At 43.4% G+C, this 16667-nt stretch overlaps 1 protein-coding gene across 2 annotated transcripts in view; it reads left to right on the top strand.

The window, feature by feature from the left end:
* bbs9 (Bardet-Biedl syndrome 9) overlaps window positions 1–16667 on the top strand; it is a 266939-nt gene that overhangs the window by 23302 nt on the left and 226970 nt on the right. For both annotated transcript variants that reach the window (XM_088327566.1, XM_088327565.1), the window contains exons 6-8: window positions 3850–4024; window positions 11133–11217; window positions 15545–15728. In XM_088327566.1, the coding sequence (XP_088183692.1) occupies window positions 3850–4024; window positions 11133–11217; window positions 15545–15728 (444 nt within the window). The remainder of the gene's footprint in view (window positions 1–3849; window positions 4025–11132; window positions 11218–15544; window positions 15729–16667) is intronic.

The raw sequence follows: 16667 nt of genomic DNA, 5'->3' as shown, positions 1-16667 counted from the left end.
GCGAAGGCAAGAAAAACACATGTTTTGAAGCAAACGATTCGACGAAAGATAATAAATAAAAGAATACTCCAAGCAAGAAAAGGACATTTTTTCCAAAATGGACTCAATTATATTCCTGGTGACGCTATGAGGAGGATGATAATGGAGGCTACATGTTCTGTGATGCGTGCACCCAGCGTGACAAAAAAACTGGATTGCATAAATCATTTCGCAATACGAACTTTCAGAAAAGCACATTGGATCGGCACAACGACAATGAAAACCACAAATTAGCTAAGGAAATTCCGTTGCTGCAATTGGACCTTGAGAAGGCATTACAACTGTGGCGGGACGGCAAACCACCAAGAATATATGAACTGAAAAATCTGAAGTGATTAAAACTGCATGAATATATCGACTAATATTTCAGCAATATTATTTTGTATAATGTACAATATTCTTGTGAACTGAAAAATCTGAAGTGATAGCTGCTTTGTATTACCAATTAAGTGAGATGATTAAAACTGAATGAATATATAGATTTATATGATATATTTGTCGCCGATTTAAGATTTCAACCTGGATAACACAAAAGCCATAGATCTCTTTTGGGACCCATAGATTTTTGAGCATGCCAGTCCCCGGGACCCATCACTTTTCACAGCACAAATGAACACTGCAGGAGTGTGAGGCTTTTCTTTCCAAATCTCTCCTGATGGACAGTTTTCTGCTTGCAGAGTGTGCACGCGCAAGTGTGCGTAGGTGGCTGTATCTCTGACCTCTACTTGACGGCAGTGAGAGTTTTAATAGCGCATTGAGGCCTAATTACGAGTCTCCGCTTCAGGATTGTGAGGGTGTGTGCTCGCTTGTGCCGAGGTGTTAATGGACATATCAGACTCGGTTGGAGTGAGAAACGAGCCTCGCTCTGCATCGCCATCGCTCAAATGAAACAGGAGCAACATGTTTATAGCGTGATTGTAAGCACGTGTGCGTGAGATTGAAGAAGCCACGTAATCTGCTGCGGATGACGTAGGAGCAACGTCATGTGAATCACCTGTGCCCGGTGCAGGCTCTGATTGGCTCCCTGTCACTATTTAAACTCCTCCTGTCAGTTCCCTGTGGTCAGTCCGTCTGCAAGCAGTGTTCCCTCTAAGCTGCGCGCGTGCGCAATTGCGCACGGCTCGCACATTCTCAGCGCACAAGAAAATCGAGCCGGCGCACAAAAATGAGGGCTCAAAATTACTAATTAAGAAGCGACTTAAGTCAAAGTGACAGTGCATGAAGGTAAAAATACACGGGGTTCCCCTGACGTTGTGTCCTAAATGCGGTATTTTGAAGTCGAGTCGAAGTAGAACGAAGTTGAGTAAAGTTAGTAGAGTTTGTCGAGAACCGGCTTTTTCGGCTCGGCTCACTAAAGAGGAACCGGCTCTTTTGGGTCCTCAACAGCTCTTCAGGTTATTTTGCTTTTTTCATCCCTATATGACCAAATATTATGTAAAATTATGCACAAAATGAATTAAAGGAAGAGAGAATAGAACAAAAATGAAAAAAATACCAAAATGAAAAAGTAGTAAAAAGCTGAGAAAAAAAAACAAAGGGAAGAGGAAAAAAAGGAAAAAAAAGAAAAAAGCCAGAAAAAAAGAAAAGAAAGAAATGTAGGAAAAAAGTAAATAGCGAACAAAAAGAAAAAAGTAACAGCTCGGAAAAAAAAAACACAATGAGATTTTTTTAAAGGAATTTAAAAAAAAGTAGAAAAAAAAGAAGAAAAAGTTCAAATAATTTCCAATGATATCAAGTGAATCTTGTGGCCAACATTCTACTTCCACTGAAAAATGTGATTATGTACAGTTCTGTATCTTACATCCGACAAAATAAGCCCCCCAAAATGTTAATATTATGCGACAAAATATATCAGGAAATAAAAAGAAATGGTTATCTTGTGAAAGAATTGTAAGAACAAACAACGTTTGTAGGCCGTACAACCTTTGCAATAGTACATGAGTCAATTCATTCAAAAGTGAATTTTTTTTTGCATTGCCGGAAACTCAGCAAAATGTAACGTGATGTCAAGTTTTGGACATGTTTGATATTGACTTAGTTGCCACACTTGGGATTGCCGTTGCTCACTGTTGTTTCAAGCGTTGCTCACCGACTTTGTGTGAACGCTCAGACCCGTAAGGAAAATTACAGGGAACATTGTCTGCAAGGCAAGCCTTTTTCGACCCTGACTCCCGCCTGTCCTGTTTTTGCTCCCGTTTGTCTCCAGCTACGACCCATTTTGATCCCGACCACGTCTGCTCTTCCATCCCGACTTACAACCCGTTTTTTTATCCCGACCGCGTCTGCTCTCTCGTCCTGGTTTACGACTTGTTTCTGTCCCCGACCACGTATTTGCCCTCCGGTCCCGGCTACCGACCAGTTTTTCCGTCCCTGACACCACCATCGCCCCGGGTTCTGATTGGCTCCCTGTCACTATTTAAACCCAGTCCTGTCAGTTCCCTGTTGTCAGTCCGTCTGCAAGGCAAGCCTTTTTCGACCCTGACTCCCTCCTGTCCTGTTTTTGCTCCTGTTTGTCTCCGCCTACGACCCGTTTTGATCCCGACCACGTCTGCTCTTCCATCACGTCTTACAACCTGTTTTTTTATCCCGACCATGTCTGCTCTCCCGTCCTGGTTTACGACTCGTTTCTGTCCCCGACCACGTATTTGCCCTTCAACCAGTTTTTCCGTCCCTGACGCCACCAGTATTTGAACCCAGTCCTGTCGATCCCCTGTTGTCAGTCAGTCCGCGAATCTCTGTGTTTACTAGCCAAGCCTTTTTCGACCTTGAATCACGCCTGTCTCGTTTTTTTGCTCCTGTTTGTCTCCCGATACGTTCTGTTTGATCCCGACCAGGTCTGCTCTCCCGTCCCGGCTTACAACCCGTTTTTTTATCCGACCACATCTGCTCTCCTGTCCTGGTTTACGACCCGTTTCTGTCCCCGACCACGTTTTTGCTCGACCAGATTTTCCGTCCCTGACACCGCCATCGCTCTCTACGGAAGATCCACTTCCGTGTTCGGATCACAAGCCGAGTATGAGAGCGAACACCGGATCGTGGGCGCAGCCCTTCCTCTCTCTTTCAATAAAACTTGTGAGAAACAAACTGCAATTAGGTCCTGTTTCCGTTCTGGTCCTGACACGTCAGGCCTTATTATTAGGGATGCAATGAACATTTCATGCACAAAAGGACCAAAAATGCATTTTCTGTTTTGGTCAAAATATGAAAAAAACAATCTTAAATAGGGCTCCTGTAAGAATCCTGCAGAGTTCGTACGGGTACTAGAAATCCTTGAAAATGTTTAATTTCAATGTTATGTAAAAATGGTAAATGGTCTGCATTTCTATAGCGCTTTTCAAGTCAATGAAGACCTCCCAAAGCGCTTTACAATGTGCTTCATACTTACCCATTCACACACACACTTGCACACCGATAGCAGCATCAGCCATGCAAGGCGCCTACCTGCTTATTGGGGGCATTAGGGTTTCAGTGTCTTGCCCAAGGACGCTGGGAATCGAACCTGCGATCTCTTGATCCCAAGACGAGCGCTCTACCTCCTGAGCTCATGCCAGGTTAGAAACGTGGTTGCATTTTAGGCAAAGTGCTTGTAAATGCTTGAAACCGTTGCCATGTTTCTCAGTTAAGGGTTTTAAACTTATTTTTTTGGTTTCAAAAGGCTCCTTACAATAACTTTGAAATTGCTAGATACGCTACGGTGTTAGCATCCATGATTACTTCTGCAAACTCACTGTAGCTTTAATCCCATGCGCCTCATGATCCGGTGCGCCATATAGTGTGGAAAATACGGTAATTTTTTTCGGTTTTGATCAGGTCACCATTCGCTTTGCATCCAGTCGATGGACGGCATGCTGATGTTCTTCGAGCAGGACAGCTACTCCTTTGGGAGGTTCCTGCCCGGCTTTCTTCTCCCAGGACCACTGGCCTACAACTCACGGACGGACAGCTTCCTCACCGTGTCCTCGGCCCGCCAGCTGGAGAGCTACAAGTAGGTTTCTCCGATAAATAGGAAGAACCTCGGAAACGAGATTCGTGTTGCTCTTTTGAAAGTGTGTCGTGAACAAGGCCTGTGTCGTCACCAGTGTTGAGCATGTTACTCTTAAAAAGTAATTATAGTTACTCACTACTTCATCCAAAAAGCCACTGAGTTAGTAACCCTATTTCTCTAGAGCACAGGTGTGAAACAGGCGGCCCGCGGGCCAGATCAGGCCCGCTAAGGGATTTAATCCGGCCCGCGAGAAGACGCTTGAGAAGCGCAAGAGAAAAATGAACTGCATGTTGAAATATGTCAACTTGATGTTGCCAAAGCCAGGTGCCTCCAACAAAGACACTGTACTTGTATTTTTTTCTTTCTCTCTCTCTCTCTCTCTCTCTATCTTTTCCACCCCTTTTCTCCTACTCTGTCTCTTTCACTCTCTGTCTCTCTCCTTTTCTCTTCCTTTGTTGCTCTTTGTCTGTTTCTCTCTCTGTGTCTTTTAACCTCTTTTGCTTTAACTTCCTTTTTTCCTATTCTCTCTTTTCTCTTTTTCTCTATATACCCTTCGCACTTTCTTTTCTCTTTTCTCTCCTTCTGTCTTTTCTATTTCTCTTTGGATTTCTGTCTTCCTCTCCCTTTCTTTTCCCTTTTCTCACGACTTCTTATCTTTTGTTTCTCATGCTCTCTCCCTCTCTCTATTTTTCTTTCTTTTCCCTCCCTCTTTTTCTTATTTCTTTATCTCTCTTTTTCTTTCTCTTTAATCTACTAGTCCGGCCCCTGACAGAATGTTTGTTCTATCGTGTGGCCCCCGAGTTAAAACTAGTTTGACACCCCTGCTCTAGAGTAAAATTAACTAGTTACTGGTTACTTTAAAAAGAAGATGTATCTCAAATAATTTGACATTTTTGGAGACACCGCGGTGACGTCTTTGACCTGGGTTCCCTTATAGAGATGGGAATTCCGGCCCTTTTCCTGCTCGGCCCACGAAAGAGAGACAGCTCTTTCAGGTCCCAAACATCTCCATTCATCCATCCATTATCTGCACCGCTTATCCTCAGTAGGGTCGCGGGGGTGCCAGTGCTCATCCCAGCTGTCTTCAGGCAGTGGGCAGGGGACACCCTAAACTGGTTGCCAGCCAATCACAGGGCAGACAATCCGCTCGCTCAGTCACACCTAGGGACAATTTGGACCGGCCAATCAACCTGACATGCATGTTTTTGGAATGTGGGAGGAAACCGGAGTGCCCGGAAACCCACGCAAGCACGGGGAGAACATGCAAACTCCACACAAGAGGTTTGATCAGAACCGTGCCGTACACGCGCTAACTACTGCGCCGCCGTGCTGCCCACCAAACATCTCTTCGGGTTTTATTTTTATTTTTTGCTTTCATCCCTGTGTGGAGTTTGCATATTCTCCCCCGTGCTTGCGTGGGTTTCCTCCGGGCACTACAGTTTCCTCCCACACCCCAAAAACATGCATATTAGGTTAATTGGCCGGTCCAAAATGTCCCTAGGTGTGAATGAGAGAGTGAGTTGTCTGTCTCTGTGTGCCCTGCGACTGGCTGGCAACTCGTTCAGGGTGTCCCCTGCCCACTGCCCGAGGATGGCTGGGTGGGCTTCAGCATCCCCGCGACCCTACTGACGATAAGCAGTGCAGATAATGGATAGATGGATGGATGTTTTTATCCCTACATTACCAAATATTATGTAACAATATGGCTGGAATGATTTGAAAATAGGGAAAATGAAGTAAAAAAATAATGGTGGCCACACAAAATGTCAGGACCAGAACGGAAACAGGACCCAATCGCGTAACGTTTCTCACAAGTTAATTGAGATATGGAGAGGAAGGGCATCCGATGCTCGCTGGACGCGGGAAGCAGGTCGCTCTGAACGCGTAAGTGGATCTTCCGTATCGGGCGATGGCGGTGTCAGGGATGGAAAAACAGGTTGACGCTCTCGGGATCAAAATAGGTCTTAGCCGGAACGGGAAAGCAGACGTGGTCGGGGACAAAAAGCCGGGACGGGAGAGCAGACGTGGTCAGAATCAAAACGGGTTGTAGCCAGAAACAGACGGGAGCAAAAACGGGACAGGTGGAAGTCAGGGTCGAAAAAGGCTTGCCTAGTATACACTGAGGTTCACAGACGGACTGACCACAGGGGACTGACAGGTCTGGGTTCAAATAGTGACAGGGCGCCAATCAGAACCAGCAGGCCAAAAGAGCGGGCACAGGTTATTCCCATCAGTAAGGATGACACAAAATATTGAACTTCAGGAACTTTTACATCAGGGTGTACTCACTTTTGTTAGGGGTTTAGCCACTGACTGCTTTATTTTTAGTTTTTTGAGGAGGAAAAATACACTTACACTGCTACATAAGCTTTACACAGACCACCCTTCATTGAGTCAAAGCAATGTTTCTTCATTGTTGTTGAATTAAACATTATGATGAAATCTCTGCAGGAATGGGATGGGTGTTATGTCACGTTGATGCCACTTTAAGATCTATTTTGAAATTTAAACCACCCGAGGGGTGGCACAAATGCACAACTTTGATAATATTTTTAACTGGTCATAACCAATGTTCCCTGTCATTTTCCACCGGTCTGAGCGTTCACACAAAGTCGGTGAGCAACGCTTGAAACAACAGTGAGCAACGGCAATCCCAAGTGTGGCAACTAAATCATTATCAAACATGTCCGAAACTTTATATCACGTTACATTTTGCTGAGTTTCCGGCAATGCAAAACTATTTTTCTCTTTTGAATGAATTGACTCATGTACTTTTGCAAAGGTTGTACGGCCTACAAACGTCGTTTGTTCTTACAATTCTTTCACAAGGTATCCATTTTTTTAATTTCCTGACATATTTTGGTGCATAATATTAACATTTTTGGGGGCTTATTGAGTCGGTTGTAAGATACAGAACTGTATTTAATCACATTTTTGAGTGGAAGTACAATGTTGGCAACAAGATTCACTTGATATAATTGGAAATTATTTGAATGCAACACAAACTTTTTATTCTTTTTTCCGTGTTTTTTTTCTACTTTTTTTTTTAAATTCCTTTAAAAAAATCTGATTGTGTTTATTTTTTCCGAGCTGTTACTTTTTTCTTTTTGTTCTCTATTTACTTTGTTCCTACATTTCTTTCTTTTCTTTTTTGCTGGTTTTTTTCTAAATTTGTCCTTCTTTTTTTTCCTTCCTTTTGTTTCTTTTTTTTCTCAGCTTTTCACTACTTTTTCATTTTGGTATTTTTTTTCTTTTTGGTTCTATTCCCCCATTCATTTTAAGTAATTTTGTGCATAATTCTACATAATATTTGGTCATGTTGGGATTAAAGAAGCAAAAACAACCTGAAGAGCCGTTTAGGACCCGAAAGAGCCGGTTCCTTTTAGTGAGCCGAGCCGAAGAAGCCGGTTCTCTACAAACCCTAAATTTATTTAACTTTGTTCTACTTCGACTCGACTTTAAAATACCGCATTTAGGACACAACGTCAGGGGAACCCGTCTATTTTGACCTCCATGCACTGTAACTTTGACTTAAGTCGCTTCTTAATTAAAAATTTTGAGCCCTGATTTTTGTGCGCCGGTTAGATTTTCTTGTGCGCTGAGAATGTGCGAGCAGTGCGCAATTAGCTTAGAGGGAACACTGATCATAAACAATCCAGAATCTCTACAAACCAAGTTTACGACCTTATTGCAGTAGTCCCTTGTTAGCCAATTTGATTGAATAATACGATATATTTTGGATCCGGCAAACGATTCTCGTCAGTGGTTTCCAGGAAGCCCTCTCGCTCCACATCTGTGAGTCCTCCTCCGACTCCCTTTTCCTGATCCACTCGGGCTTTACGCAGAACCATAAACAGCCCTGACGTTGGGGCTAATAGAGCGGGACACCCCGGGACCGCATAAAATGTGCGAGCCGGGTGTCGGTCAGACCTGTTGGAGACCGCTCACAGCTGTCGGTCGAGTCATAAAAATTCTTTCAGGTGGCGAAACAACAGAAAAAAAAGGATACAGTGAATTATCCCTTAGGAAATATTGTTAATTGAATTCACGTGTTGCAGACTCCTGCTCTCACAGTTTCAATTGAATTCATTGAAACGACATTGATATAGTTATCTAAGCTGTATCCATTACAGCAGGGTCAGCACCAGAACGAAGACAGGACCCACTTGCGTGTGTTTCTCTTCGTTTTATTTATTTATTTATATTTATTCGTTATATTCGTTTTATTGTCTTACGGTGCGGCGCTGCCACGAGCGGCTGCCTTTTCCAGCAGCTGCCCTATTGTTTTATTGTCTGCTCCTATCTTCGGTGTTTTTTCTTCCTGTTTTGACAACTACGCTATGGATTACTTCTATCCTATGGACATGGGTTTTAACGCACAAGAAATGCGTGTATTCAAGGAATTTCAACTCCTTGCCTGTTCTCGTGCCGGCGTGATGAAGGGGCCTATCGTGGAGGAAAAGCCGGAGCTAGCGAAGCGGCTAGCGGCGTTATAAGTCTTCGGTACCATCCGTAATCATGGTAAATGCGAACTCACGACCAAATAAGATCATCGAGTGCTGGTGGAAAACATCGAAGCGCACAGGGAGCGCAGTTGCTGTGTTTTGCGGAAACGTGGCTCACGTTTAGCATTCCGGACGCTAACGTGTAGCCACCCGGAGCTACCCGGAGCAATCCGGCTTCAACGCCGCTAAACAGAGACAAGAGAGCCGGGGGGAATCGGAGAGGAGGCGGACTTGCTAACACGAGGTGGTGTATCCCTGGATTTTCACAAAGAAAAGTTTTCCATCTGCCGCAGGGATGTCGAATTTTTGGACTGGCGTGACGTCATCCACTTCGCTACAAGCACCCCTAGGGCATCATGTTCATCTGTAAATAAACAACAGGGTAGACTGCTGGAAGTGTGAATTTCCCTACGGGGATGAATAAAGTATCTATCTATCTATCTATCTATCTAGAAAGAGGGAAAAGGATTGCATACACGATCCGTAGATCGCTGGTCGTGGGGAGCAGGTTGCTCAGACGCGGAAGTGGTATTTCCGTGGCGAGCGATGGCGGTGTCGAGAGCAGGAAAAAACGGATCGGTGGCCAGTGTTAAAGTCAATCATTATTAAGACTATTTACTGGCTATATTTGCACAGATAAAATACATGGATATAGTTTAATTCTACATGATGGTGGAAGCAAAGAACTTACGTCCTTCCTGGCTGAGGTCCCAAACAGAGAGAGGGAGTGGTTTATTTTACGTCAGAGGAATCAGTACAGACAAGAATACGACTTCAAAATAAAAGAATACAAGATTGATAAACGTACAAGAGATATAATTACACTCATTGTTGAAACGTTACTTTTACATTGAAAACCTGACACCAGGACGGGGGGAGCAAAAACTTCAAGTTCAGAAGATGGGTCGGAGCCGGGAATCAAACAGGAATCAGAACAGGAGAGAGTTGGGGTCGGAAGGCAATAATCATGACAAGCAGGGCTCTTTTTGACTCAAAGAGCCATAAAAGCAAAACTATGTCGATTTTTTTTTTGAGAGAGAGAGTCACAACATATATAGTTAAGACAAAATTCAACAAAACCAGCAAACCCACTCTCAACACCAAAGCTAAATCTTCATCACATTTGAGTTCACTGTGTGACGTGTGATGATCCGATCCAATCTACAGTGTTCATTTGAGCTGTAAAAAGTGATGGGTCCCGGGGACGAGCATGCTCAAAAATCTATGGGTCCCAACAGAGTGCTCCATACACTTACAAACTGTCGTATTTTCCCTTCAAAATACAAAAAAAATCTTTTTTTTTTCAAACATGTTTATTTATGTCGTTTAGCATGTTATATTGTACATGTGTTTCATTATGTCATACATATTATTAATGAACATTTTGTTGCGAGACACTGAGTTGCTCGACATGAATGAGGTTTATTATCCCAAAAAGTTCCAAAATGAATTCTTGCTTCGCTTTTCGTTCAAAAAATCGGAGTTCGAACACCAGTACGCTAGGGGCGATGCTGAGCGACGTACGGGTGTAGATTGCCCCCATCCCTCGTGAAGAACTGTTGTCACGTGACCGCGCACTTCTTTTTGCTTTCGTTTTTAATATCGGTGAACGGAGTGTTTTAGCCCCTAATTATGCCTCGGAAGAAGGTCGGTGCAAGCAGCAAAGTTGCTACAGGTGAAAAAAGAAGAGTAGTGCGTACAACTATTGCATTTAAGAAAGAAATAATATCAAAATATGAAGAAGTTGTGCAAGTTTCCCTTCTTTCAAGGGAATAGAGCATGGCTTCTGCAGACCACCACAAAGGTAAGAAATCCTATTCATAAATCTTTTCTTTATCCTTTAACCGCTCACCACTTGTTGTGGAGACCGCGGTGCTAAATGACGTGTAAACGACCTGAATTTTTTTATTTTTACACGTTCATGTTAGCGTAATCTTTCGTACGGAAGATTACGCTAACGCGAACGTACGATTAGCCTGGGTTAGCTTCATGTTTACGTTCATGGTAAACATTCAGGGTGTTGGAACGGATTAAAACGATTTTACATTACTTTTAATGGCAAAAACGATTTTCGGTGATCGAACAAATCGGTTTTCGAACAGGGTTCTGGAACGGATTATGGTCGAGAACCGAGGTTCCACTGTATACTGATTAAAAGGGATCACCCCAAACCTGTCTTTTTTCATTTTCTCCTTTTATACTTCCTTTTTTTCTTAACTTCTTTATACAACATCATCATTCGTTATATAATGCATCCAAAGCAAGTGAGCCGTTTGAGACCCGGCTCTTTAATGAGTTGAGCCGAAAAAGCCGGTTCTCTAAAAAGAAACGGACTTTCACTACACAACTCGAACTGGAGATCGGCGTGCGGACGAAAACTCGAACCGCGAGACCAAAACAACAATGGCGGATCTGCCTGACGAAAAGTTTGGAGTGCGGTAAATCTTTGTTAAAAAATGATAATGGCAATTTTGATGTCAAAAAAGTTGCGTCCCGGGGACGCACGTTGTTTTGACACGATGCGTCCCCAGCAAAAATAATGCGTCCAGACGCAGGGACGCGGACAAACCAGAACACTGATTAACATCTGCTCCGCTTCCCAGGTACGAGACTCTGGCCGTGGCCACCGAAGCCGAAAGCCGCCAGGATCCCGACCAGCCCCTCAAGAGCAGCGGCAAGAAGTTAACTGTGAGTCCTCACCTCCAGTGAACTCCTCTCTGTGATGTCACCTTTTTCCTGTGGCGACCATTAGCGCTCGTTAGCACTAACGAGGCCAATTTGCGAGAATATACTCATCGACACCGACAGGAATTCTGGCGTCGTTTGAGTTGTACTTGGCAGGGAGAATCCGTTCGAAGCGTTTTGTAGCATGCACGTAACCGTGACGACAGACCCCGATTTATATCGCCACATTAGGGGTTTTACATGGCAGGTACAAAAGTCAACATGTCAGTAGAGGGTTCACAAAGAGGTGAATGGGAACAGAAGTGGGTAATAATGAGTTACCGTAAATTCCGGACTATAGAGCGTACCTGATTATAAGCCGCACCCACTACATTTCGGGAGGAAAACCGATTTAGTACATACACAAGCCGCACCTGTATATTAGTCGCAGGCACCTACTTCGAAAAAACGCAATACAATCACGAAATAAACCCTTTACCCGATACAGTCTAAAAAACACAGCCCGTAAAATGAACGGAAAATGATACCGGTACTTAACATTTAATGCAGACCTGCAGAGTCCAGGTGCCCGTTGAAAGTAATCCAAGGAAAAAAGTGTATATTTCCAAAGGTAAGGGTGGGAAAAATATATATCCACTATTGTCGGCCGCGTCCACAAACACGTCTCACCTTTACTCCACTTCCCGTCAGCCCGCGTGTGCCCCGCCCCTTCTTTCTCATTTGCTCGTACAAAACATATCAGAATAAGTTTCTAAAATAAATACATTACAAAAATTTACAGTTGCAAATACATATTATACATGGTTACACATATTTAAAAAGAAAGACACCGAGAAATACATATTATACATGGTTACACATATTTAAAAAGAAAGACACCGAGAGAGTTTTCAAAGCTTTAATAATAATATTATAACTTTCATCCCAAACCGTGCCTGTGAAGGGTAGCAAAACGCTACTAGAAACACGCTCGCAACACAGTAAACAGCTCTGTTAAAAAAAACATACCGTACTTATAGTAAGCACGGTAAACCGTCCTCATCTTCCTCCTTATAACTGACGTCATCAAAGGCGTCTTCTTTCGATGTGGGAAAGAGACTTTGTCATATACACGTGGTCCCACGCTCCCTTATTTAAATACACGCTAGCATCACGCTCGCCAAGTAAGTCCTATATCGGACTGCTCGACTGCGTTTAGCTAGAATGTTGCATCATGTGCCTTTCTTTTTGCAATTTGCATGATGAGGATATGTCTACGCTAATTTAATTTGTGCACAAACTAAGAAGTTGCAATTTATGAAAAATGACATTAATTGGCCGCATCACTGAATAAGCCGCAGGGTTGAAAGTTTGGGAAAAAAGTAGCGGCTTATAGTCCAGAATTTACGGTACATTCAATCCATTACATTTATTTGAGTAACTTTTAGGAGATTTTCTACTTCCAGGAGTATTTTTAAATCACTCTACAGTAATCCCTCGGTTATCGCGGTAAATGGGGACCGAGACCACCTGTGAAAACTGAAAATCCGCGAAGTAGCGGCGCCCCTTCAAAAATGTTTAAAAAAACGTATACAATTAGCTGTGTTTAGGTAGTACCAACAACCGCTCGCTTTTGGTATAAAAAAGTCAAACCTGAGATGAAATTTGACAGAAGAGAATATACTTACGTCGCGTCGCCGAGTTCCTCCATGATAAACTGTGCGCCACATAAGAAGGGGGTGAGGTGGGAGGAGTTGAAGGAGGGGGGGTGAGCAATGCGGTAACTCACCATGACTAAGCATTGTGCCAGGGCCTCCCCCTCCCCTTCACAATAAGAGTGTCCACACCTTGTCCTCAGTTGACATAAGCTCGCGCTTGCTCAAGTTGATAAATGCTTTTATTGAGAAGGTAAGGTATATTTTTTAGACCCGCGAAGCTCTAAACCCGCAAAAGTGGAACCGCGAACTAGCGAGGTTCCACTGTACTTACTTTTACTTTAGTAGATTTGTGAAGAAGAAACAGTACTCTTACTCCGCCACCTTAGGCTACATCGAAGCCGTTCGTTAAATCCCTTCACGTAAGTTGACTCCTGCCTGTCTCAGTGGAGGACCATGTGTTGTAAACTTCACTCCAGTGACTGAGTTAGTGATGAGTCGTTTGCGAGCGAACCGGGTTTAATTAACCGGTTCGCGATAAAAACGTTTTTTTCCACGGATTCTGTGTTGTTGACTTTAGATTTGTTGAGTATAAAAAAGATTAAATTGTATTTAGTTTTTTGGAACATCTGTAAATATTTTTATTCATCTTGTGAATAGTGACGAAACCAGAACGTAAACAGAACCCATTTGCATTACGTTTCTTACAAGTTTTATTGGAGGAAAGAGAAAGGGGCTGCGCCCACGATCCAGTGTTTGCTGGACGCGGGCAGGGAGGCGCACTCGTACTCGGATTGTGCACCGAACGCGGAAGTGGATCTTCCGTAGTGAGCGATGGCGGTGTCAGGGACGGAAAAAAACGGGTCGTTAGCTGGGACTGGGAGAGCAAGGCGTGGGCGGGTTCGGAAGCGAGTCGTAAGTCAGAACGGGAGAGTAGAGGTAGTCGGGGGACGAAAAGAGGTCGTAAGCCGTGACGGGAGAAAAGACGTGGTCGGGAGCAAAAGAGGTCGTAGCTGGAGACAAACGGGAGCAAAAACGCGACAGGCGGGAGTCAAGGGTCGAAAAAGGCTTGCCTTGAAAAACAGAGGTTCGCAGACGGACTGACAACCGGGGATTGACAGGACCGGGTTCAAATAGTGACAGGGAGCCAATCAGAACCCACGGCGGTTGGCGCCAAATGAGCGGGCACAGATGAGTCACATCAGTAATCATGACAAATAGTCGTTATTTGGAATTAGGATTTTGTTGTTTGTTTTTCAAAGATTTTGAGTTGCTTGAAATTGACAAAGTTTAAGTGAGTTGTGAAAAGAGTTCCAAAACACAGTGACATCTTGTGGTAAAGTGAAAAAATAAATAGAACTACCGGTATATAATTCCCGCGGCAATTGTAAGAGTTGTGATTGATCTGAAAGATGATCCCGCCATGTATATATAACCCCGGTTGTTAGCATTATGAGTTAGCACTAATTTTAAATAGAATAATAGATTTTTTTAAATTAATGATGAATTCATTTTGTGCATAATGTTAAATTATTATTAGTAATATACTGATTGGGGAGGGGGACAAAAGCCTGCCTTTTTTTTCCTTTTTTTCTCAAAACACACGATTTATATGGGTATTACCCACCTCCAAATTAGAGTTACCGTATTTTCACGACTATAAGGCGCACCTAGAAGCCTTAATTTTTTTGTCAATAGCTGACCATGCGCCTTATAGTACGGTGCGCCTTATATATGGATCAATAATGAGTCGCAAGGTCTTGCAACTAAGGCAAGCAGCTGGCTGACTCGATTTTCCTCCGAAGGCAAACTAATCCGCTCAACCAATCAATCATCATTTGAATCGGTCACTATTGGCTAAAGTTATTCGGGGGAAAAAAGAGTGTCCTATTTAGCATTTACAGGCTCGCATAGGCTAAAACAGGGCAAAACAAAGCCTGCGATTGGCCAAAAAAGATGTGAATCACACGTTAGGTTGCTCTACGTCATGGAGAAAACATTTTTTATTTTCATATTTTATTTTTCGTCTGTATTTGTAAACAGGAATTATGGGACTAAACAGACAGCTAGCAACGACCATCGATAGAGATGCTTCTCGGCGGATTATTTCTTTTAATCGTCTGCATTATTGCGTCTTTTGGAGTGTGTCAATATTTGACACGGTTGGATTTACTACACTCAGGGATGTAAGAGGACCATGGTTGAGTATTATTATTGAATGTGATGGCTGCAAGACGACTTTGGTGAGCTACCCCGGCTTTATATGTGCCCAGTATCTTGTTTCGAACTGATCTTGATGTTTCTGTGATGAGTCTATTTTTTTCAATTCAAAGTGTTTCTTGTCATATGTACAGTAAAGAAGCACGTTTCCCTGCACAATGAAATTCTTACTTTCCTGTCCACACAGATGTCAGCCAAAAAGAAAATAGAAACTAAGAAATGATTGGCATTTCTTGAAGTTTAACCTTCCTAATGTTATGCGGAATTTGAGTGATTGGTGACATCATAAAGACACCGTGTCCGTACGTGCGAGCCGTCGGAATCTATTTGACTTGTGTTGACTGTAGCGCCTTATAGTCCGGTGCGCCTTATGTATATAAAATGTAAGACAAAAAAAACTATTTTTGGGGGTGCGTCTTATAACCCGGTGCGCCTTATACTCGTGAAAATACGGTTTTACTCTGATCTTTTTGCAGCCCGACTGGACTTTGGTTCTGGGTGAGCAGGCTTTGGACATTGCTGTGCCCTCTTTCTCACACTCGTCGTCCTTTATCTTCGTCCTGGGCGAGCGTAACCTCTACTGCCTGCGTGACAACGGGCAGATCCACTTCATGAAGAAGCTGGAGTACAACCCCAGCTGCTTCCTGCCGTACGCCTCACGTGAGTTAAATATGGACATCTTTTGTCTCCTAACTTCACGCACACTTCACTACCACCACTTAATTCGAACCATTTCACTTTGGTTTTCCTCTACGTCTCAGCACAGAAACTGCACTTATCAAAATCACCAACCACCCCCTCACTGCAGCTGATTCTGGTTTACTTTCCATTATTTTCCACCTCGACTTAAATGCCGCCTTTGACACCATTCCTTACCCAATTCTCTTCAGCAGACTCTTTTCACTCGGTATAACCCACACCGAGCTCCAATGGGTCCATTCCTACCTCACAGGCAGTACTTAATTCATACAACTTAGGTCCTTCTCTTCTGACCCTTCTCTAGTCACCACAGGTGTACCCCAGGGCTCTGTCCCAGGGCCTCTCGTCTTTATAATCTACCCCCTGCCCTGAAGACATATCCTTATAATTTATACAATACTTTCCACTGCTTTGCAGATGACACCTAACTCTACCTTTCCTGCAAACCCAACTCCACACTCCCACCACACTTCCTCACCTCCCGCTTACCTGATATAAAATCATAGTTCACCGTCAACTTCTTAAAATTAAACAGTAATAAAACTGAATTACTTCTCATTGGCACCAAATCCACCCTTGACACTTTCTCCCTCTCTCCATTGATAGTTCCTCAGTTTTCCCTTCCCCTCAGGTCAATGGTTTGCATGTCATTGTTGTGGAATTATAATCTGTCAGCATGGCAAGAACCCAACCAGACAGCCCGTAAATCCACTGGTGGCAAAGCTCCCAGGAAGCAATCGAGCCCCACGTTGGGCGCCACTCATTTTGGAGAGAACGTCATTGGGCGTCGCCCCAAAATATACGCAGAGAGGAGATATGGCAAAAAGGGAACGCTCTTTATTGCATTCGGTTCAAAGTTCAAAATTCCAGACGTTCAACATTGGCCTTTAGAGTGTTCTC

This window comes from Urocampus carinirostris, chromosome 2, assembly GCF_059441175.1.
Source record: "Urocampus carinirostris isolate Australia breed hairy pipefish chromosome 2, RoL_Ucar_1.0, whole genome shotgun sequence".
NCBI lineage: Eukaryota > Metazoa > Chordata > Actinopteri > Syngnathiformes > Syngnathidae > Urocampus > Urocampus carinirostris.
This window is presented reverse-complemented; position numbering and strand designations above follow the sequence as displayed.